The 22,182-nt window shown below is 41.5% G+C and overlaps 1 protein-coding gene across 14 annotated transcripts in view; it reads left to right on the plus strand.

The window, feature by feature from the left end:
* The window catches only part of CALD1 (caldesmon 1), a 261,433-nt gene that overhangs the window by 226,042 nt on the left and 13,209 nt on the right, over positions 1-22,182 (plus strand). For 7 of the 14 annotated variants that reach the window (XM_087935123.1, XM_087935124.1, XM_087935125.1 and 4 more), the window contains 5 exons: positions 5,611-5,754; positions 7,306-7,723; positions 16,132-16,289; positions 17,798-18,053; positions 21,848-21,988. In XM_087935123.1, coding sequence (XP_087791249.1) covers positions 5,611-5,754; positions 7,306-7,723; positions 16,132-16,289; positions 17,798-18,053; positions 21,848-21,988 — 1,117 coding nt within the window. Of the gene's footprint in view, positions 1-5,610; positions 5,755-7,305; positions 8,531-9,183; positions 9,262-16,131; positions 16,290-17,797; positions 18,054-21,847; positions 21,989-22,182 lie in introns of all 14 variants that reach the window. The other 7 variants (XM_026714604.2, XM_026714525.2, XM_087935120.1 and 4 more) reach the window with 2 other exon arrangements.

Below are 22,182 nucleotides of genomic sequence, written 5' to 3' on the forward strand. Positions count from 1 at the left end.
CAGAAGGCCCTGAAGACGTGGTTCTGCCAGTGGGCTAGGGAACCTGATTAAATGGCTGTTATGTATGTGTGTTGTTGCTGGGGGTGGGGTGGGATTATTATTTTATTTTTTAAAATTTCTTTTATATTGTGTTTTTATATCCTGTAAGGCACTTTGAGTCGCCATCTGCGAGGAGGTGGCAATATAAATTTTCTAAATAAAGAAACTTAGAACTAGAAATTTCTGTATTCTGTAAGTGGGTGTACTACGGTTTAGATGAAAACTCAGGAGATAGAAAATTAAGTATCAGCTGAGTAAGCAACTTGGGGCTTTGTAGATATGCAGGAGAACTTGACTCTCTTGGAAAATATTTGAACATTTGAGATACAGGATACCCATCGGGGTGGGATTCAAAATTTTTAACAACCGGTTCTGTGGGCATGGCCTAGGTGGTGGGTGGCTTGGTAGTCATGTGACTGGGTGGACATGGCTTGGTGGTCATGTTATTGGCTGGGCGTGGCCAACCTAATATCACTCACATCGAGGCACGCATCTCCTCACCTGGCCTCTCATGACTGTGGGGATGCTACAACAGTCGTAAGTGTGAAAAATGGTCATAAGTCACTTTTTTCATTGCTATTGTAACTTTGAATGGTCGCTCTACACAAGCAAAGTACCAGCAAAGGAGGGAAAAAAAACTCCAGAGAAGTTCCTTAGATAGGAAGTCTAGTCCTGCCAAGAATGTAATAAGGGTTAACGGAGAGGCAGTTTCTGTAAGCAACACCAGAATGTTTCCTTCCTTCCTTCCTTACAGGATTAGGCCAGTAATTTCTTCTAACAACTGGTTCTCCAAACTGCTTAGAATGTAAACAACCGGTTCTAGTGAATAGGTGCAAACTGGTTGAATCCCACCCCTGGATACCATAATTGCTTTCTGATTAAATGGTTATGTTTACTCCCACCTCCCTGAACAGTAAGAAACACAATGCTTACTTATGTTTAGTTTGTTCTGCAAGGATTCCACAAGAGATGTATTAGTATTTTTTCCTTTTTTTTCCTTTACAAATTACAGTTGAGCATAATAGAGAAACTATTATAATAATTTATAATAGACAAACAAATGATAGCTGAGCATCATAGAGAAACTATTATGCTCAACTGTAATTTGTAAAGAAAAAATTGTAAAGAACAAAAACTGCAAAATACTAATACATCTCTAGTGGAATCCTTGCAAAACAAACTAAACGTATCTAAATATTGTGTTTTTCACTTTTCAGGGAGGTGGGGATAAACATAACCATTTAAACAGAAGCAATTATGGTATCCTTTATTATTCATTTCTGTTCACCTCAAGTGAGATATGAGAAGCAGTAGTTGAATGTGTGAGGTAGTCTCTATCTGGGGTTCCTAGCTTGCTCTGAGTAGCATGAGGATGTTTGGGACAAAACTACATGGTAGTTGAGATTATTGTCTATTAATTGTTAAACTCATTTGCTATCCATCTTGCCATGGGCTATTCATATATAATATATATTCTGTACATATATGTACATGCACGCAGAGCAATTTTTCAGCTGCAAACACCCTTTTGTCTGTCTTGAACTTACTTTTATGGGGTGAGTTTGGGGGTGGGCTTCAAAAATTTTAGCAACAGGTTCTCTGCCCGGTTGCTGGGTGGGCGTGGCCATGGTGGGTGTGGCCTAGTTGTCCTCCTGCACCATGGTGTGTGGGGTTTTTTTTTGCCCTCCCCGGGCTCTGGAGGCTTTCCTCGAGGCTCTGGGAGGGCAAAAATGGCCTCCTGAGGCTCCTAAGGCTCCCTGGAAGCTGGAAACAGGCCCATTTCTCACCCTTCCTGAGCCTCCACGCGTGCCCTGCACTTACCTGCATCCAAAACAAGCCACATGGGGATTCCTGGGAGGGGTAGGGTGGCGTGGGTGGGGCCAGCCAGGGGTGGGATTTGGGGGGTTCTCCAAACTGCACAGAATCTTAGCCAGGGATTCTCCTGAACCCCAGCGAACCCCCATCAGCCCACCCCTGGGTGAGTCTGAAAGAAAGTGAAACTACTGAAATTGTCAGAATGATTCAGACGTTGTAGTTTCCCAGTGTTTGGGCACCATATTGTCATTCAGAGAATCGTAGAATGAACGATTTGGAATAGGCCACGGAGGCCACCATCCTACTGCCTGTTCAGTATGGGAGTCCAAATTCAAGGTCAGTGTTGCAGTCCACATTTTGCCAATGGGGGATTTGAGGCAGAAAGGAAACAACTTGCATGTGGTTATTAGGGAAACACATAGCTGAATGAAAGTCTGCTTTGTACCTTGTGGCAAGATATTGGACAGGAACAGCCACATTCCCTGTCAGAGAGAGGAAGAGGTGTTTTTATTTATTTAATAAGACAGAAACAAAGAAAAACTACACCAACAAAAACCAATAAAAGGCAAAAAAGAGAGCAACATGACAGCAAAAATTGTATGCATTAAGACTTTCATGAATGAAATTGTTACCCAACAGTTCAAAGGCTGGCTCTATTTCATTGTAATCATACCTATTCAACCTGAGTTTGTATGCAAACCACTATAAATCACAAGTAACATCAGGCCTTCAAGAGGCTGAATAATTGGAGCCATAAAATTATCTTTCCAAAGTTGAAGAATTAACCTCTTAGCACTAAAGATTAATCCAGATAAATGGGATGGAAAGAGAGGTGGAAGCAAGCTGATAGAAGAACAAATGAATACAATCCTTAATTCGTAAGCGCTTCGATGTAAAATTAGGGAAGAATACTCTTTCAATTATTTGCAATTATGATTACAAATTGCAAAGCAACAATAAAAGCCTGGTAAGCATGCCGTAAATATTTGCAGCTGAATATTTTACAGGCCATAACAAAAACATCAGATAAGCCAGTGTCTAGAGCTGTTTTCCCAGTATTGGTAGCAGAGATTAAACCAGGAAAGAAGTTTGATCTGAAGCCGAAGAGAGAAAAAGTTTGTTTAATATGGAATGAATGAAAATGCTTTGTGGGGAAGAACCCTGCTTATTTTTGATATTGAGGGAAAAAAGGAAAATGAATTTGGACCTTTTATATAAGTATTTTCCATTACTTTTAATCTCATTTTTTTTTCTGTGAAAAGAGGGAAACTCCACTGAAGAAGGTTGGAGAAAGATGAAGACTCTTAGGGAATCAGACTACGAATGTTTGTGTTCTGATTCTTAAAAACTTTGCAAGAGCTTGGTCCTCTGGTGGCCAGATATATTGGCAGGTGGGCCACAAATTAAGTATGGGAGGTTGTCATGCTCTAGAATAGTGTTTTCAACCTCAGATGTGTTGATTTCTATTCCCTTATAGCAATAGCAATAGCACTTAGACTTATATACTGCTTTACAGTGCTTTACAGTCCTCTCTAAGCGGTTTACAGAGTCAGCATATTGCCCCCAACAATCTGGGTCCTCATTTTATCCACCTCGCAAGGATGGCAGGCAACCTTGAGCCTGGTAAGTTTTGAACTGCCAAATTGCAGGCAGCCAGCAGGCAGCAGAACTAGCCTGCAGTACTGCACTCTAACCACTGCGTCACCGAGGCTCATATAATTCTCCAGCCAGCATGCTAAGCTGGAGAATTCTGGGGGTTCAAGATTACACATCTTATAAGTTGTAAGGGCTGGGAAACACTGTACTAGAACAAGTTAAGCAGCCTTTGTATGTTTTATTTATTCCCTTTTCTGCTGACGTTATGAGAGGAGGCACGTATGACCTGCATATACGACCCTAACACAGCCTGCCCATCATAGTAATTAGTCGAAATGGTCATGATCCACATCACAGACCCAATTTTATCCTTTTTATCGTGGTTCGTTAAGCCGATGCCACAGACATACAGTGATTGCTGTGGTTATGTCAGAGTTCCAAGTGATAGATCCATATCAAGCAAAACTCCAAATAAACAAATAAAGCACGTAGATTCCTCAAAGAATAGCTTTATTGGAAATATATTGGCACAGATCTGGTAAAAACTGACTGAAAACTTCCACAGTTTTCACCTAACTAAAAGCAAAAGTTTTCCTACTTTCTCAAAACAATCAGTAGCATAGTCCAATCACAGTGAGGCCTGGCGACAAGGTAGCATCACTCCGCCTTTCTTCCAACCAGGTGTTAGGATGACCTTGGTTCCAAGAGAAAGTATTTTGTTTTGGCTACAAAAATTATGTGAATTCAGGCAGTAAAGATGCTACTTCTTGCTTTCCAAAATTTCTCAGTGTTGTGGATTTTATTTGCAATGATTGTGCCAGTTGTATGTAGGCATTTTTTTTTGTAATTTAGTAGACTAACACCTCTATAGGATTGGCTCAGTGATCCTTGGTTATTCTAGTTGATTGATATTTCTGTTTCTCTGACTTTTGTGTCTTTTACTCAGACAAAATCCTTGTAAACCTGGGAAGCTGTAACAATCCCTGTTGCTATGGAAAGTTTAAAGTGACCTAAAGCCCAGTTTAATGTGAAAGTAAAAGCTTCTGTCCTAGCTCTGGCATGTTAAAGAAAGTTTTGTCCAACAACTCAGTTGGAGTTTACATAGTTTAGGTCAGGTGTCAGTAACCTGCGGCTCTGAAGCCACACACGGCTTTTTGGGCCCTCTGCTGTGGTTCTCTGTTGGGTGATCCCGCCATTGGCTGACCCTGCCTGTTGCCCTCCCCTCCCAGTCACTCCTCGCCTGGCCTGAGGAGATAAAATACAAAAAACTGGAATGAGAGGGAGGGAGGGAGAGGAAGAGAGAGAGAGAGAGAGAGAGAGAGAGGAGAGAAAGAAAGAGAGAGAGAGAGACCCATTTCCCACAGAAAACATTGGGAGCCACAAAACCTGGGTAGGTGTGGTGGGGTCATGTGACTGGGTGGGAGTGACGTTCAGTTGGCCACGCCTACCCAGGTCTTGAGGCTCCCGGTGTTTTCTTTTCTGTGGGAAATGGGTCCAAATGGCTCTTTGCGTGTTTAAGTTTGCAGACCCCTAATTTAGGTACTCATTAAACCACGGTTCAGAAATTCAGATCTTCTGAGAAAGTCTGTGCTTTCATTTTCCTCTCCCTTTTTAAGATAACCTTAGCAACCTGATGTTGTCCAGAAGTGTTTGCCTGCAGCTCTTTTCCTCCTTTCCAGCTAGCACTGGATATGATGTATGGAAGCTCACCGCATCTCCAGATTCAGAAAAGCCATTCTAAAGCGCTGTTCCCAACACAACAAAAAGTTGTCAGAAAACATATCTAGGCACTTTTGGAATACAGAAGAACTTGAAACCTTGGACACACAAAGAAGGAGACAAATCCCTTGTGTTTCTAACCACACTAGAAGTAAATAAAATATTCTACTCTATTCTATTCTCTTTGTAGCACCATCTCTTTGTGGTGTCTTGGCTTCACACTTTAATTCTTAGTCTCCAGCAGAAACAAACCTTAATTATACCTTCCCCTCTTGCTAGGGGCTTTTTCCATCTAATCATAGAATGCAGAAACATTTTTATTGATTACCTTGTAAAAATACGTTACATTTTGATGGTGCTGAACAAATTTAGTATGCTCAGAGTAGAATGTAGAGCATTTCAGCAAATATAGGTATTATAGCGGCATTCTCTGTTCTGCAGATTATCCTATCAAAGAAATGATGATGATGAGGAAGAAGCTGCCCGAGAGCGACGCAGGCGGGCCCGTCAAGAAAGACTGCGGCAAAAAGAAGAGGATGACTTAGGGCAAGGAATCGAGAAACCTGAAATGAATGCCCAAAATAAGTAAGATTCTGTTACATGAATAGTTTTGGTGGATTTTCATTTAGATCATGCCTGCTTTGCAGTGGGATTTAATCAGGGAAGAGGAGCTGAACAATTTAGTTGTTCTTGTCCTTCAATACACTGTTCTATATTATCTATCCTCCAAAGTGGAAGGAAGTTGTAGGTGCAGCTTTACAGACTCATTTTTCTGGTTAGGAGGTAATATATCTCTTCTCTATCTCCATCTCCATCTCTATATACCTACCTACCTACTTCCTATCTGTCTGTCTGTCTCTCTGCCTGTCTCTCTGTCTCTGTCTCTCTCCTCTATCTATCTATCCAGGGGTGGGATTCAGCCAGTTTGGACTGGTTTGAGTGAACCGGATGTTAAATTTACATCCGGTTCACCGGACTGGTAGTTGAACTGACCAGCTGGCCCCGCCCACCTCTCCCCTCCCCTCCCAGGGGTCTCCACATGGCCTGTTTTGGATGCAGGTAAGTGCAGGGTCTATGCAAAGTCTCTGGGAGGCTGAAAAATGGGCCTCTGGAACCCGAGGGAGGCCGTTTTTGCCCTCCCAGAGGCTCAAGGGAAGCCTCCAGAGCCTGGGGAAGATGAAAAATGAAAAGTTCTGGTAGGCCACACCCACCATGGCCATGCCCACCCAGCAACTGGGCAGCAAATCGGTTTTGAATCCCGTCCCTCTGTCTGTCTGTCTGTCCGTCCGTCCGTCCGTCCATCCATCCACCCATCCACCCATTTATTTCTATTATTACAAGGGCAGTCTGGTTTCCCCATGTTCTAGGGCATTGATTCTGTGATCACACTTTTCAGAAGGTATCCTCCATTCAGTTTCATGTTTAGCTGAAGACAAGCAATGTAAAAATAAAAGCCTTAAAAACAGAACAGAACAGAAGGTGGTTTGTTTTTTTAAAAAAAATCAAGAAGTCCCTTCTCATGCTCTACTCTTAGAGACTTGAATGAGTCCCAATATTTGGGAGGGTCCCGATTGGAAGCACAAATGAGTAGAGATTTTTTTGCATTTTCAAATTACAGGGCATTAAAAGCAATGTGATATAAACTCCCATATGATACCCTGGTGGATCTTTGACAGTCAAAATAAATAACCTGGGTTTGCATGTGTGAACTTGACAGGTTTGTGTCTTTGTGTGTAATAGTTAGACTCAACTGTTAGCTATCTGATTAAAATTGCTTCAAATCCCAATTCATCATGAAGTTCACTATCTCTTAGTTCAAAGGGCTCCAAACTTGGCATCTTTAAGACTTGTGGACTTCAGTTCCCAGAATTCTTCAGCCAGCTATGCTAAGCCAGCTAAGCATCTTGAGGTAAATGCAGAGGAGGACAAATTAGACAATAATACCCAAGTCCTTGCCAGCTGGCTGGAGAATTCTGGGAGTTGAAGTCCACAAGTCTTAAAGTTGCCAAGTTTGGAGACCTCTGTCTTAGTCAAACCTGTCTATGATGATAAAATGGGGAAGAAAGAAGGCAATTTAAACAATCCCCATTACACTTCTGACAAATCAATAAAATTAAAACTCTACATTTCTTGTAGCATTGCAGAAGGAGAGTCCAAAAGTACTACAGTGACCACTGTTACGACTACTCAAGGCGATGGAGATGATGATGCTGTGTTCTTGGAGAGGATGGCGCGGAGAGAGGAAAGACGTCAAAAGCGTCTTCAAGAAGCATTGGAGCGCCAAAAGGAACTTGACCCGACCATTACTGATGAGACCGTGTCCTTCACAAGCAGAAAAGTGGTGAATAACGTGGAGGAAAATGAGACCCCGGGAAGAGAAGAAAAGGTAGAAACCCACAGAAGACGCTATGAGGTGGAGGAAACAGAAACCATCACTAAATCATACCAGAGGAACAACTTGGAACAGGAAGAGGAAGATGAAAAGAAAGATGAGGAAGACAAAGAAGATGTGGAAGACCAGAAACCAAAGCCACAAGCCCTAGAGGAGAATCAGGTAGAACTAACTGTAGAGAAGGAGAATGTAGACAATGAGGGAAGACAATCTGCAGTCTTGGAGGGAAAGCATCTTGAGGTAAATGCAGAGGAGGACAAATTAGACAATAATACCCACGTCCTTGCCAGTTCAAAGGAGGGCCTCAGCATAACAGTAGTCATAGATGAAAATAAGGAGGAAAACAATGAGGCAGAAATGAACCAGAAACAAATTGAGGAGAGGGAAAAGCTTGAGAGGGAGGAAAGGGAGAGAGCCGAAGCTGAGGAACAGAGGAAAGCAGAGGAAGAAAAAGAGAGATTGGAAGCTGAGAAAAGAGAAGCTGAGGAGAAAGCGAAGAGGGAAGCTGAGGAGAAAGCAAAAAGGGAAGCTGAGGAGAAAGCAAGGCTTGAGGCAGAAGAACGGGAGAGGGTGAAGGCAGAAGAACAGCAAAGGGCTGAGGAGGAGAGAAAGAGGTTGGAGAAGGAAGAGGCAGAGAAGAAAAAAGCTGCCCAGGAGAAAGAGAGACGGGAGGCTGAGGAGAGGGAGAGGAGGAAGGCAGCCGAAGAGAAAAAAGCAGCTGAGGAACGAGAGAGGGCTAAGAAGGAAAAGAGGGAGGCAGAGGAGAAGGCCAAAGCTGAGGCTAAGAGGGCAGCTGAGGAAAAGGCTAAGCTAGAAGAGGAGAGGTTAAAGGCCAAGCAAAAGGCTGAGGAGAAAAAGGTAGACCAACTGAAAGGCAAGAAGGGGGACGAGAAGAAAATAGAAGAGAAGCAGGTAAAAGAGAAGAAATTCCAAGAGGAGAAAATCACAGCAGCTTCCCTCAGGAAACAGGTAGAGTAAACATTTTGCACCCAACCACCGTTTTGCCTGTGTTTTGTAGAAAATGTAATGCATTTCACCAGGAAAAAAAAAGAGTGAGAAACTGGAATTTGTTCAGTTATCTCCTTCCACTTTGGGCTACTAACTCTTGCCAATGTTTTATATCCTCTTGGATTTAAGCTTCTAGCTTCACCTCTCCGTAGCATGATCAGTGCATGACAGTTGGTTAAACTGCTCTCTCTTCTAGTTGCTTGAAATCTGTGCATGCTCAATCCTTCACAGCTTTTTTGTCTTCCCTATCTGTGGCTGATGGTTGGACAAGGAAGGCAGCCAAAGGCCTACATGAGGTCCAGCAGCACAGCATGAGCCATGGATGAGCACCTGGGAAACCTTGGTGGTAGGAGTGTTGAATAAGCATCCACAAGTATTAGAAGCAAGCACAGCCAAGATCCTGCTGAGATCTGTGAGAACACGAGCACACCAGAGCAGAGGAGAGGGTGCCAATGCGCAAAGGAAAGTCACTGTGCCACCCAAGGGGAATGACATACACAGCAGCAGATGCGAGGTTGTATGAGCACAGCTTTGTAAAGCTATGGTGGTAGTAGCAGCTGTTAATAGGGCTTGCGATGGGATTGATGTTTTCCTCTTGAAAAATATTACAAAAGGGGGAAGAACATAAAGTGGAAGCTAAAAAAGAAAACCTACAGGACAAGAAGCTTCAGCCAGCCTTCAGGAAAGAGGAGGTAACTATCACTTGCGGATAGAGGGGGGCGTGTGGGAAGTAGACTCAAACCCCACATTGCCTGTGTTCATCATGAGATCCCATAGCAAAAGTCAAGGCCATTTAATCCAATTGGAAGCTTAGGAGCAACTTGATTCAAGTTCACATTTTCTCCAGCGGCCATCTTGAAGGCTGTCTCAAGATGTTGGCCAAAAGCAGACAAGAGCTTTCCAAAACCGGCCGCTTCAGCTTATTCCAATTGGTTTTATACTGTAGTTGTGAGCTGGATATTTAACTTGCTTCTTTGGTGTATGATGAACATCAGAGAAGTATTTTAAGTTTACCTGAGCTAAGATCACGTCTGGGAACACAACATGGGCCATAGAAATTGGGCCTAGATTTGTGTGAAATTCCTGAGTGCCCTCCAGTTAAGCCTTCTTGCCTTAACTTCTCCCTCCACTTCTTGACTTTTCTTGATGGAACTGATGGTTTAGATTATAGGTGCCTCAAGATATCTTTAGTTCTGTAATCTGAATTTAACCCAATGATTTTTCTGTTTCTTAATATAAATTATGCACTCTCCAAAATCTGCTATCTTCTTTTGACTCCCCCATCCCCTTGGTTTACAAAAAGTGGTGCATTGCATTTCTACTTAAACTCAGAAGCTGGTGACATGGTGTTTTACTGCATGGTGAGTAAAATTATTGGCTTCAAACCATCATTTTTAATAATCTTCAGACAGGATATTGCAGATACCAAAATGTACTCATAGGTTAGCCACTTTTGAATGTTTGGATATTGGTATTTTTATCAACCTGTTTTATCACTTATCTTACTTGCCATCCATGAAACATTGCTTTAAATTAGTCTGTTAGGGGAATTATAATAATTCTGAATAGATTGTTTGTTTAATGTCTGTATTTATAAAATGCCTGTAGGAGAAATTTTATGCCATTATGCAACTCAAACATAAAGCTGTAATACAGTACAGAATGGAAAAGCCACAAGAACACAGTACTGTAGAAAAACAGGTACAAAGGCAATATGGCAAAAAAAAAAAAACCCACCAACTTATCAAAGCAAAATGAAATACAATAAGAATAGACTAAAACAAGTAAAGAAATAAAATAAAAGATAAAACTATTAAAACACAATGAAGATTAAAAGACAACCAAATCCTAGGACAAAGTTTAATCTGGAGAAGAAGAAAAATAAATTGCCTTTGAGCAAATTTCTTGGGAAAAACATTTTATTGGAATTACCTAGAAGGTTTTCTCTGTAGTGATCTAACTCCAATAGATGAAGAATTTTGAACTACAGTAATAGACCTATTTTCCAATTCCCTCTCTTTTATACCAAAAGAGTAAATGTAGGGTAACATGTAAACCAGTGGTGGGATTCAATTTTTTTACTACCAGTTCTGTGGGTGTGGCTTTGTGGGCATAGCAGGGGAAGGATACTGAAAAAATCCCCATTCCTTCCCTGCCCCACTAACCTGCTTTCCAGCTCCGTTCTCCTGTGCAGGGCAACAAAAGAAGACCCAGACCATCAGCTGGGATTCGGGAGGCAGAGAATAGATGGGGCCGGGCCAAGTTAGAGATGGTATTTGCCAGTCCTCTGAACTACACAAAATTTCTGCTACTGGTTCTCCAGAACTGGTCAGAACCTGCTGAATACCACCTCTGATGTAAACCTTCAAAAACCAAGAAAGAAATGTAGGGTTGCTTCTAAGTAAGTTCTTTTATTGTTCCTGACCTATAGACAGAAATCTTGTTGAACTAAACAACTACTTGCATCATTAAAGATATCCTCTGGGAGGAGCTATCTTGATGCTCTTTCTCCCAATCCAACAATCTAAACTTTGCTGTCTCTTGGTCCTTTGGAATCTAGACTATATTCCAGCACACAACCTGATGTTTCTTTCTCATGCTTTCTGGTTTTCTTGGATTGAGCTCATCTTCCTCAAAGCTACCTCTGTGTTCCTCTACAGCAGAGGTCTCCAAACTTGGCAACTTTAAGACTTGTGGACTTCAATTCCCAGAATTAGATGGCTGGAGAATTCTGGGAGGTGAAGTCCACAAGTCTTAAAGTTGCCAGGTTTGGGGATCCCTGCTCTAAAGATAGACTCAAGGCTTCCATTTAAATATGGAAGGAAAGCGGGAATCATGAAAAAGGGAATCAATCATGAAGAAGTTGAAAGATACCTCCAAATATGTGAGGGTTGGAGTTTCCAGATTTAGAAGTTCCATTGGAGAAGGCTGAAATAAGCTGCTCTCTCTGATATTGGATTCCACTGATAATAGCCCCAGGTAGACTTTATGGATATTGCTTTTTAGGTTTTCAACAGGAATATCTCATTCTTAGTAATAGTGAGATGTGATTAATGCAGGGGTCTTCAAACTTGATAGCTTTAAGACTTGTGGACTTCAACTCCCAGAATTCCTCCTCCAGTCATGTTAGCTCATGGATTCAGGGAGTTGAAGTCCACAAGTCTTAAACTTGCCAAGTTTGAAAACCCTTGGGTTAATGGGAGACTCTAGGAATAGCAAGGAGCTATATCTCAGTGGTAGAGAGGATGTTTTCCATGTAGAAACTTCCAGACTCCATTCTTGATATTTCTAGTTGAAAAAAGAGGGGTGAGTAACAGCCTGATGCAGAAAACTTCTGTAGGAGTATCTAGGGGGCTGTTCTCTGTACGTAGACAGGCCTTAGTTGGCAAGAGAAAGCCACCTTCTGCATCACATGAAGTGAAGCTCTTCAACTTGTAGTTTTCTCCATTCTTCAAGTTGCAGCTTTCCCTAAATGACACAGGGTAACCAACATATTTAGTCTCATAACTTTCCTTTGGAACAAACCATATACTTATACCTATTATCTTGTAAGTGATTGACAAATCTAAATAAATAAATAAAGGAAGTAAGTAAGTAAGTAAGTAAGTTCTGGAGAACCAGTAGTGGAAATTTTGAGTAGTTCGGAGAACCAGCAAATATCGTCTCTGACTGGTCCTGCGCCCATCTATTCTTTTCCTCCCACGTCCCAGCTGATTGGCTGGGTCTTCTTGTATTGCTCTGCATAGGAGAACAGAACTGGAAAGCAGGTTAGTGGGGTGGAGAGGGAATGGAGATTTTACAGTATCCTTCCCCTCCATGCCCACCAAGCCAGGCCCACCAAGCCACATCCACAGAACCAGTAGTAATTTTTTAAAAATCCCACCACTGCAACAAACCAATTTACCGTATATTCTGACTGACACTAAGGTGTAAACAACATCTCCTCACTTTCAGCAGCCAGCAAGATCTTAACTCTAAGTCCGTCATCCTGGAAAAACCGAAAATGGCCACACTATAAGATGAAATTTCATTTCATGTGAAACTGCCTTTTCCTGGTCTGTTTTATTTTAACATCCAAGGATTTGTACTGTTTTCTGGACTGCCTTAAGACTTTGGGTGCGCAGAGCTGGACTGCAAAGTTTGTCCTGAAGCAAGCTTTCTCATGACATGATAGTTGTGGTATTTCCTGCTTCCAGTTTGGCTAGACATACTACATGAACAGCATTTTTTCCTCCTTTTCTTGCTTGCTTGCAGTTATCCCCTCCCTCCCTTTTAATGCACTTCTGTTTATAAGAAGATAAGCGGTTAGCCTAATCATTTTGCTCAGATGCCCTCAACCTGAGTTAAAACTTAAACTCAGATCCCTGATTTGGAATTTCCAAGGAAGCATTAAATGTCTAAAATAACTTTTGGGGTGTGTGTGTGTGTGTGTGTGTGTGTGTGTGTGTGTGTGTGTGTGTGATATAAATAAAACTGGTAGCCAACAGTGTAAATTGTTAACAGTTAATTGTTTATTACCTCCCTGCAATTTAGACAGTCAACACTGCATTAATCAAACATATTTAAATGACCCTGTAGATTACTAAAAACATCTAGGCATTTTTTTTATTGCATAAGGAAGTATGTTATTTTAATGTGCATGTTAAAAACAGAAATTAATATCGATATTAGAATGGAAAGAGGGATCTTTCATTCTCTCTCCAATTCAGGTTGCTACCATAATTTCCCCCAGGAATTTGGAACCAACCCAGGACTCTTTGCTTGGCAGATCCAAGCTTGTTTCAGAAATACCATATTTAGTACGATAAGGAGTAGATTTTGAATTTCTCCCAGGTCTTTTCTCCATGTAAAAGGGATCTGAAAGGCAAAAAAGATAGACTGACTAAACCAGAGGTCTCCAAACTTGGCAACTTCAACTCCCAGAATTCCTCAGCCAGCAAAAGTTGAAGTCCACAAGTCTTAAAGTTGCTAAAGTTGGAGATCTCTGCCCTGGACTAAACCATTCTCGTCAGTGGTGGGATTCAAAATTTTTACTACTGGTTCTATGGGCATGGCTTGGTGGGCATGGCAGGGGAAAGATACTACAAAATCCCCATTCCCTCCCCACCCTACTAACCTATTTTCCAGCTCTGTTCTCCTGTGCAGGGCAACAAAAGAAGACCCAGCCAATCAGCTGGGACTCGGGAGGCAGAGAATAGATGGGGGCAGGGACAGTCAGAGGTGGTATTTGCTGGTTCTCCAAACTACTCAAAATTTCCACTACCGGTTCTCCAGAATTGCTCAGAACCTGCTGAATACCACCTCTGATTCTCATCCTACAAGAAGCCATTTCATTTCATTCATGTAAAAATCACTTTTCCAAACTACTTTCTTGTCCTTATGGAGAAGATTCCAAGTTCTTTTTGTTTGTTTGTTTGCAGGATTAATTCCAGGGTTGTGGGTTCCTTTAGCTCCTTCTTATGCAGGAATGGTGTGTAGCAGAGGTGGTATTCAGCAGGTTCTGACCAGTTCTGGAGAATCGGTAGTGGAAATTTTGAGTAGTAATTTTGAGAACCAGCAAATACCACCTCTGACTGGCCCTGCCCCCATCTATTCTCTGCCTCTGGAGTCCCAGCTGATGGTCTGGGTCTTCTTTTGTTGCCCTGCACAGGAGGACGGAGCTGGAAAGCAGGTTAGTGGGGTGGGGAGGGAATAGGGATTTGCAGTATCCTTCCCTAGCCACACCCACCAAGCCACACCCACAAAGCTGGTAGTAAAAAAAATTGAATCCCACCACTGGTGTGTAGGTATGACCATGGGAGACAGGGCAATAAAACTAGCCAAGGGAATAGTCAGATAAAAGACAGCTGAGCCCACAGCAGGAATGTGAATGTGATAAAAGCCTAGGAGGAGATTCTCCCTAATTTCTTGGGAGGTAAAGGAGACAGAACGAGAAATTTAATACCAAACTTGCAAGATTTATAATAAAGTAGATTTAGCTCACCTGGTCTCCTATCTGGACTACCTTGTAAGGTTGACATATGATGCGCTTGCTTTTCTACCTTGGTGTCCCAAAGGTGCTTTTTCAAGAGGCACCTGGACTTTCTGGGTTTTCTTTGAAGATGTTTCGCTTTTCATCCAAGAAGCTTCTTCAGCTCTGGCTGGATGGTGGAGAAGCTGAAGAAGCTTCTAAGATGATAAGCGAAACGTCTTCAAAGAAAAACCAGAAAGTCCAGTTGCCCCTTGAAAAAGCACCTTTGGTACAACCGTGAGCTGGATGACTGAGAATCTCCATAAACTTCTTTCTTAAACATTCTTGATATTAGGAAAAAGAAAAGGGAAAGAAATATCGCCCCCTAGAGCAGCTGTCACACTGGTGTTTTCTAAAGATGTTACATGTTTGAATCATCCTGGTGGGGTAATATTGAAGTTGATGCTACCAAACTGAGCCTGCTCTAAACTTAAAAAAAAAAAAGTCTGATGAACTCCAAAAATGCTGTTTTCCAAAAACAGCAATGCCGAAAGCAGGATAAGCCACTGAACCAAATTCGGATTTCCGGAGCCTTCCTTCTGAAATCAATGAGATTTGTCTCATTAAATTAATTTAGATGGATATCAGTGAACCTCCTTGCCATTTGGATCAGGATCAATTTAGTCAGGGAAGAGCATTTTACACAGTTGTTCGTTGCTATTTCTGATACGCGGCTTTAGCTGAGGTCCTTCATCAGATTAATCTCTTCAGCAGACCAGAACAAGTTTTCTGGAATGCTGCACACTCTGCACACAACTCCAATTATCATCAAGGCATGTCTCGGCATGCTTGATAGTCAGATGGTCAAGACCAGCTCCAAAAGGCACTAATCTGAGAATGTTTCTGGGTAGGGGAGGTAGGAAGCCAAGACAAACTATGCACAAAACTTGCTCCATCCTCAGATCCAAATTGGGAGGACAATTCTTGACTTGGCTTATCTTTGAGATTAATTACAACATGTCTACTTAAATGTCTCTGCAAACATTGTAATGCATCTTTTGGCTGCCCTTAGCAGCGCTGTTTACAAATACCGTAATAATATTCCAAATAAATTGATTCCTACTTCATAGACAAAGGGACTTTATGACTCAGTTGGATGGGAACAAGGAAGTGTCCCATATGTGCATCCAACTCAGAGAGCCAGAACCAGAAGTTACACAGACTGTAGGACATCTAGTTAGGGGGTGAGACAAAGTGCCTCTTCCAGCTTCTCTATCCTGGACATAAACCTGTAGACAATTTAATGCCTTCAGTGATTGCTTACTTAGCCCAGATATCATGTGGTTCCTTGGAATCCTTGCTGTATAGATGAGCCACAACTGAATGACGATCCAGTAACAATGGAAGCACGTATTATTTTATGCTTGTGAAATCTTTCCCAACCGAGCAAAGCTGAAGCTACAAGCTGTTTTTAGGACCTTACATTTGCAGTAAATTAATAGTTCTTTTATCTTCCCATTCACAGTGGAGATGGATGCTTCTGAACAACTCCTTCAGAGTCTTGGATGTAACTCATTCTTATTTTTTTTAAACAACCATGTCTCTTTATTAGATGAAAGATAACAAACTGAACAGAGACAAAATGCCCAAAGAAGAGGCTAAGTCCATCTGGGATCGCAAGAAGGGAATTCCAGATTCCAAACCACAAAATGGGGAATGCATCCAAGAACTCCCTGCTCACAAGCTGAAGCACACAGAGCATGCTTTTGGGTAAGATATACACTCTGGGGCAAGGACGTTTACTCTCGGACCTGATTGTTGCCTTTTATGGGTCTTATTGCAACAGGCTAGAGTGCCGTACAAAGGCCAAGAATGACTTTTTTTGCATCACCTTGAAAGAGTATCTTGCTTTAGTTTGTCACGGAACATAAATCAGCCTTCTCTAGTCTTGTAAATAGCCCTTGCCTAATCTTGCAAATGTTAATAATATTCAGTTGATATTCATATCCACTGGAAAATTCTATCTGTCTGTCTATTATCTACCTACCTACCTACCTACCTATCATCTATCTATCATCTATCTATCTATCTATCTATCTATCTATCTATCTATCTATCTATCTATCAATCATCTATCTATCTATCTATCTATCTATCTATCTATCTATCTATCTATCTATCTATCTATCTATCTATCTATCATCTGTCTACTGTCTATCTATCTATCATCTACCTATCTATTTATCATCTATCTGTCTGTCTGTCTGTCTGTCTTAAATATGCAGGGTATCAGCATGGTTGAGCCCAATCCATAACTTCAACAAGGCCTTAACTCTTCAATAGAATAATAGAAACATAGGTCTAGAAGGGATCTTTGATATCTTCTAGTCCAACTCCCTGCCCAAAAGCAGGAATCCTTATACCATCCTAGACAAATGGTTGCAGATGGATTTCAAGTGATACTAAATAATAATAATAATAATAATAATAATAATAATAATAATAATAATAATAAGGAGGAGGAGGAGGGGGGGCGGAGGAGAGGAAGAAGATGCCAGAGTCAAAGAAAAAGAACTGGAAAAAAAAATCACGAAAGATTGCGACCTGACCATTGAAACTAAGTGATTATCAATGAAACATGTAACAGTGATATCCATTGTCATTGGGGCACTTGGTACCATGTTCAAGAATTTTGCAAAATACATCAAGAAGTTGCAGCCTCCAGCTGTAGGTGCCAGCGGAGCTGCCAAAAAAACCCTGCGCTACTCAGAACAACATACATTTTAAGAAGATACTTGGTTGATACCTAGGATGCTGACAGCAACTTGTATCAACCATCAGAGCCAGTCAATGATACATTTTTAAATGTTCAGTTGACTGAATTTCATGTTTAATGAATAAAATTAATAACAACAACAATACCAACAACAAGCCTTTTTCGATCACATGATTGTGGGAATGCTACACTTATCATAAGTGTGAAAAACAGTCATAAGTCACATTTTTGATGTAGTCGTAACTTCAAATGATTACCACATGGATGTTTGGAAGTTGAGGACTATCTGTATCTCAGAAAGCAGTAGTTATAAAGAAGATTTGGATTTTGATGTTTTAAAATGTGGAAAGCCCTTAAAATCTTGAAACCAACGTGAGGTTTAGGAGGAGATACCATTCACTGTGGTATCCAGTCTCTGGTGGGGATTATAATTCTTCCTTCAGGGTTGGCCCTGATCGGTGACTGAGAGCCTGCTCCTTTGTAAAACATTTCTCTTTCTCAGACGACCGGGGTTCAAAACGACACCGGGAACCGAAGACGGCAAACCCCAGGTGGAAGCTGGCAAGAGGGTGGAGGAGTTGCGCCGTCGGCGGGGCGAAAATGAGAGCGAAGAATTTGAGAAGCTGAAGCAGAAGCAACAAGAGGCGGTGGTGGAACTGGAGGAGCTGAAGAAGAAGCGTGAGGAACGGAAGAAGATTCTGGAAGACGAAGAACAGAGAAGGAAGAAAGAAGAGGCGGAGAGGAAAGTTCGGGAAGAGGTAACAATAATGTTGATGCATTCAGAAAGGGAGCAAGGATGCTATTTTAGAGTAAAGGTGTCCCTGGGTTTCATACTTTGTCTGGCTTTGCACAGGGCACTTAATCAGATAAGTTAAAAACCAAACACATGCAGAAAAGCAGCTTGGCCTAGCAGTTAAGGCACCAGGCTAGAAACCAGGAGACGATGAGTTCTAGTCCCTCATTAGGCCTGAAACCCAGCTGGGTAAACTCGGGGCCAGTCACCAGAAGGCTGTACATTCTAGTCCTGTTTTAGGCATGAAAGCCAACTGGGTGACTTTGGGCCAATCATCAAGAGACTATAAATTCTAGTCTTGTCTTATGTATGAAAGCTGGCTGGATGATCTTGGGCCAGTCCTTCTATCTCACAGATGTCAAACTCAAGACCTGGGGGCCAGATCCGGCCCACAGGGTGTTTAGATTTGGCCCACAGGGCCACCCTGGAAACAGTGAAGGACTGGCCCGCAGTGTCTCTCCCAATGAAAACAGAGCTCGGGAGGGCTGCGTGTGGCCCTCTCAAGCTCGTTTTTTTCTGGCAGAGGGTTGCAGGAGGCCGTCACAACCGAAAACGGAGACCGGGAGCCCGTTTTCCCTGGCCAAGTTCTTGGGCCACCACAGGCGCCCCTGACATGAGTGACGTTGAGCTGGCCACACCCACCCTGGCCACACTCCCCCCCCGCAAGGTCAAACACAACCCTCGATGAAATCAAGTTTGACACCCTTGCTCTATCTCAACCCATTTCACAGGGTTGTTGTTGTTATGGGCAAAATATGAGGAGGAAGTGTATAGGTAGCCCTTGATTTACGACCAAAACTGAGCCCAAAATTTCTTTTGCTAAGTGAGAAATTTGTTAATTTGCCCCATTTTACAACCTTTCTTGCCACAGTTGTTAAGTTCTCACTGCAGTTGATCAGTTAGTAACCCTGGCTGTTAAGTGAATCTTTCTCATTGACTTTGCTCGCAAAAGGTGATCACATGACTTAGGGACATAGCAATGGTCATAAGTACGAACCAGTTGCCAAGCAGCTGAAATTTTAATCACATGAACATGCGGATCCTGCAAAGGTCTAAGTGTAAGAAGCAGTCATAAGTCACTTTTTTCATTGCCGTTTGAACAGTCACTAAATGAACTGTTGTTAAGTGAGGACTACCTGTATAAGGTATGTTTGCTGCCTTGAGTGATAAAAATAATAAAAGTGTGGCAAAAATAAATAAAATAAATGCACACAGCTTGGCTGGTGCTGATTTTAGAGTCTGTGAATGTGTGTGTCTTAGCATTTTTGTGTACATCTAACCTTCTGGTTAGTTGTGGTTCGCTGTGCTGTATGAAGAAAGAAAACAAGTTAATTCAGTGATGGATAATTGTTGAGGTAATTCCCCGTTAGGAGAGTGAGCGCATACAGGGAGACGTATTTGAGAGAAGTGCTTGAATAATACACACACAGTACACAGATACACTGTACATTAAATGTAGGTTTTTACTTCCAGGAAGGTTTAAGCAAAGTCCAAAATAAGCAATCCAAAAGTCATTCACAGGTAAATCAGTCAGTTTTCATCCAGGGATAATCCAAACATCAAATTCCAGTGTCAGACTTACATTACATCCAGTAATATCAGTCAATTAGAAGAAATGGAGGAATGCCAATACTTTCCAACAGAAGAAAGAGATACTTGCACTCTCTTCTGAGACTAAGGCTAAATGCAGGTTTCTGGCTCCATCTTATGGCTGTTTGAGAAACCACACCTAATTACAGTTTTGCATTTTCTTAAAGATACAGTTTTAAAATGTTTATCCTGGTTTATATATTTCTAACCCAAATACCAGTTAGGTGACTCATATTCCTAACAATAAGCATGTTGCTGCCATTGGGTTACGCCAAAAGTGATAGAATAATTTACTTTTGGCTTAGGATGATATGTGAATCTGCTATTCTTTTTTTGACTTACAATTTAACATGTGGTGTGTTTCGACTTGGTAGTGATTTATTCAATTTTAGCTTAGCAGAGTGAATGCACTAAGTCCCACGGAGCGATTCTGTTTGATTTGTTTGGATTAATATACTGCATGGACACTTCCATTGTGGGCTGTAAACCCTTTGCTCCTACTCATAAGACCATACCAACACTGAGAACCACAAAAGCAGATTTATGAGCAAAGGATTCGATGACAAAATCTTGTGAACTGGATGTGCCTACTTGGCCCTCATTTATCAGTGATTACATTAAGGTGGAACCTCCTTATTATCTTTCATTTTCTTTCTTACAGTGCCTTAATTTGATGGAGTGGAGGCTGAGGCACAAACGAGCATCTTTCTTGTTCTGCTATATTTTAGGAATGCCCATTTTTATTCCCAGAGTCTGCGAATTCCAACACTGTAGTTTTGAGTTTAGAATCATGAATGAACCAGGTCACTGATCATCCCGTATTTGAACATCCCGTATTTGAAACATATTATGGCACAATGGGCATTTAATGATCTCTTGTTCCATCTTTTTGTATAATTTCCAGCAATCATGCCCAACCTGGAACCATTCAGATGTGTTGATAATTTAATAAAACAGCCATCTATGGATTGTATTTAAAAACTTGAACACATTTTCAACATTATTTAAGAACAACCATTACATATTCACATCTGCATGGAAATTGATGCCGACTATGGTCAGGCATTGAATGTAAGATGTCTACATTGTCTGACAAGTAGGTTTAAATGATTCAGGTTTCATGTACACTTTTGCATAACTTAAATGGTGCCTGATAGGTGTCTACAGAATCTGAAAATAAGAATAAGTGTTGTGATGATCTAACGCAGGGGTCTTCAAACTTGGCAAGTTTAAGACTTGTGGACTTCATCTCCCAGAATTCCTGAGCTAACATGACTACAAGAATAATTCTGGGAGTTGAAGTCCACAAGTCTTAAAGCTGTCAATTTTGAAGACCCCTGCTGTAATGCAAGGGTGTCAAACTCACATCATCACACCTGCGTCAAACGATATATTAGGACTTTTCCCCCCTTTGCACATTGATGCATCTGGCCTGCGGGCCAGGAGTTTGACAGCCCTGATCTAAGGCAAGTTTTGCCTTATAGGACATTTGTATGATGCCACAATGCATGTACAGAGTGTTAGATCTTGCATTCATTATTTGCTCCCTCTTGCTAATACCAACATCAGTTATTGCAGCTGGACCTGTTCCTTATGGCCACATTTATGTCCACAGACAACTCACACCCTGGACATAAACTGTTTCAACTCCTACCCTCAAAATGACGCTATAGAGCACTGCAGACCAGAACAACCAGACACAAGAACAGTTTTTTCCCAAACGCCCTCTGCTAAACAAATAATTCCCTCAACACTGTCCAACTATTTACTAAGTCTGCATTACTATTACTATTAATCTCATTGTTCCTATCATCCATCCCCTCCCATTTGTGACTGTATGACTGTAACTTTGTTGCTTGTATCTTTACAATTTATAATGACTGTTTCCAAGTATGATTTGATTGTTTATTGTAGCCTATGACTATTTTATGACTACCTTATGATTCTTGATGAATGTATCTGAATGTACACTGAGAGCATATGCACCAAGATAAATTCCTTGGGTGTCTAATCACACTTGGCCAATAAAGAATTCATTCATTCATTCATTCATTCATTCATTCATACATACATACATACGTACGTACATACATTCATTTGAATCTTAAGGATTAGCCGAAGTTGCTGATACAGGCAATTAAATGTTTCCTTCCTGGTTTTTCTGGGCAGGAGGAGAAGAGGCGGCTGAAGGAAGAAATTGAGAGAAGAAGGGCAGAAGCCGCTGAGAAACGCCAGAAGATGCCAGAAGAAGCCCAGGGTGATGACAAGAAGCCCTTCAAGTGTTTCACTCCAAAAGGTTCTGCTCTCAAGGTAATACTCCTTCCATATCTGCTGATGCCTCATCATTTTGATCAAATATCTGTGAAAGACCTTCCAATCCTTATCTTCTTGGCTGTACAAAAATCAGCATTAGCAACATGTGCATTGTATGTGCTGCTATGACAATACCTAAAAGCACCGTTATATAACACAAGATGCATCTTCTGAATTCATTGTTGCCCTAT

Source organism: Pseudonaja textilis, chromosome 5, assembly GCF_049901715.1.
Source record: "Pseudonaja textilis isolate UNSWEBS1 chromosome 5, rPseTex1.2, whole genome shotgun sequence".
Taxonomy (NCBI): Eukaryota; Metazoa; Chordata; class Lepidosauria; order Squamata; family Elapidae; genus Pseudonaja; species Pseudonaja textilis.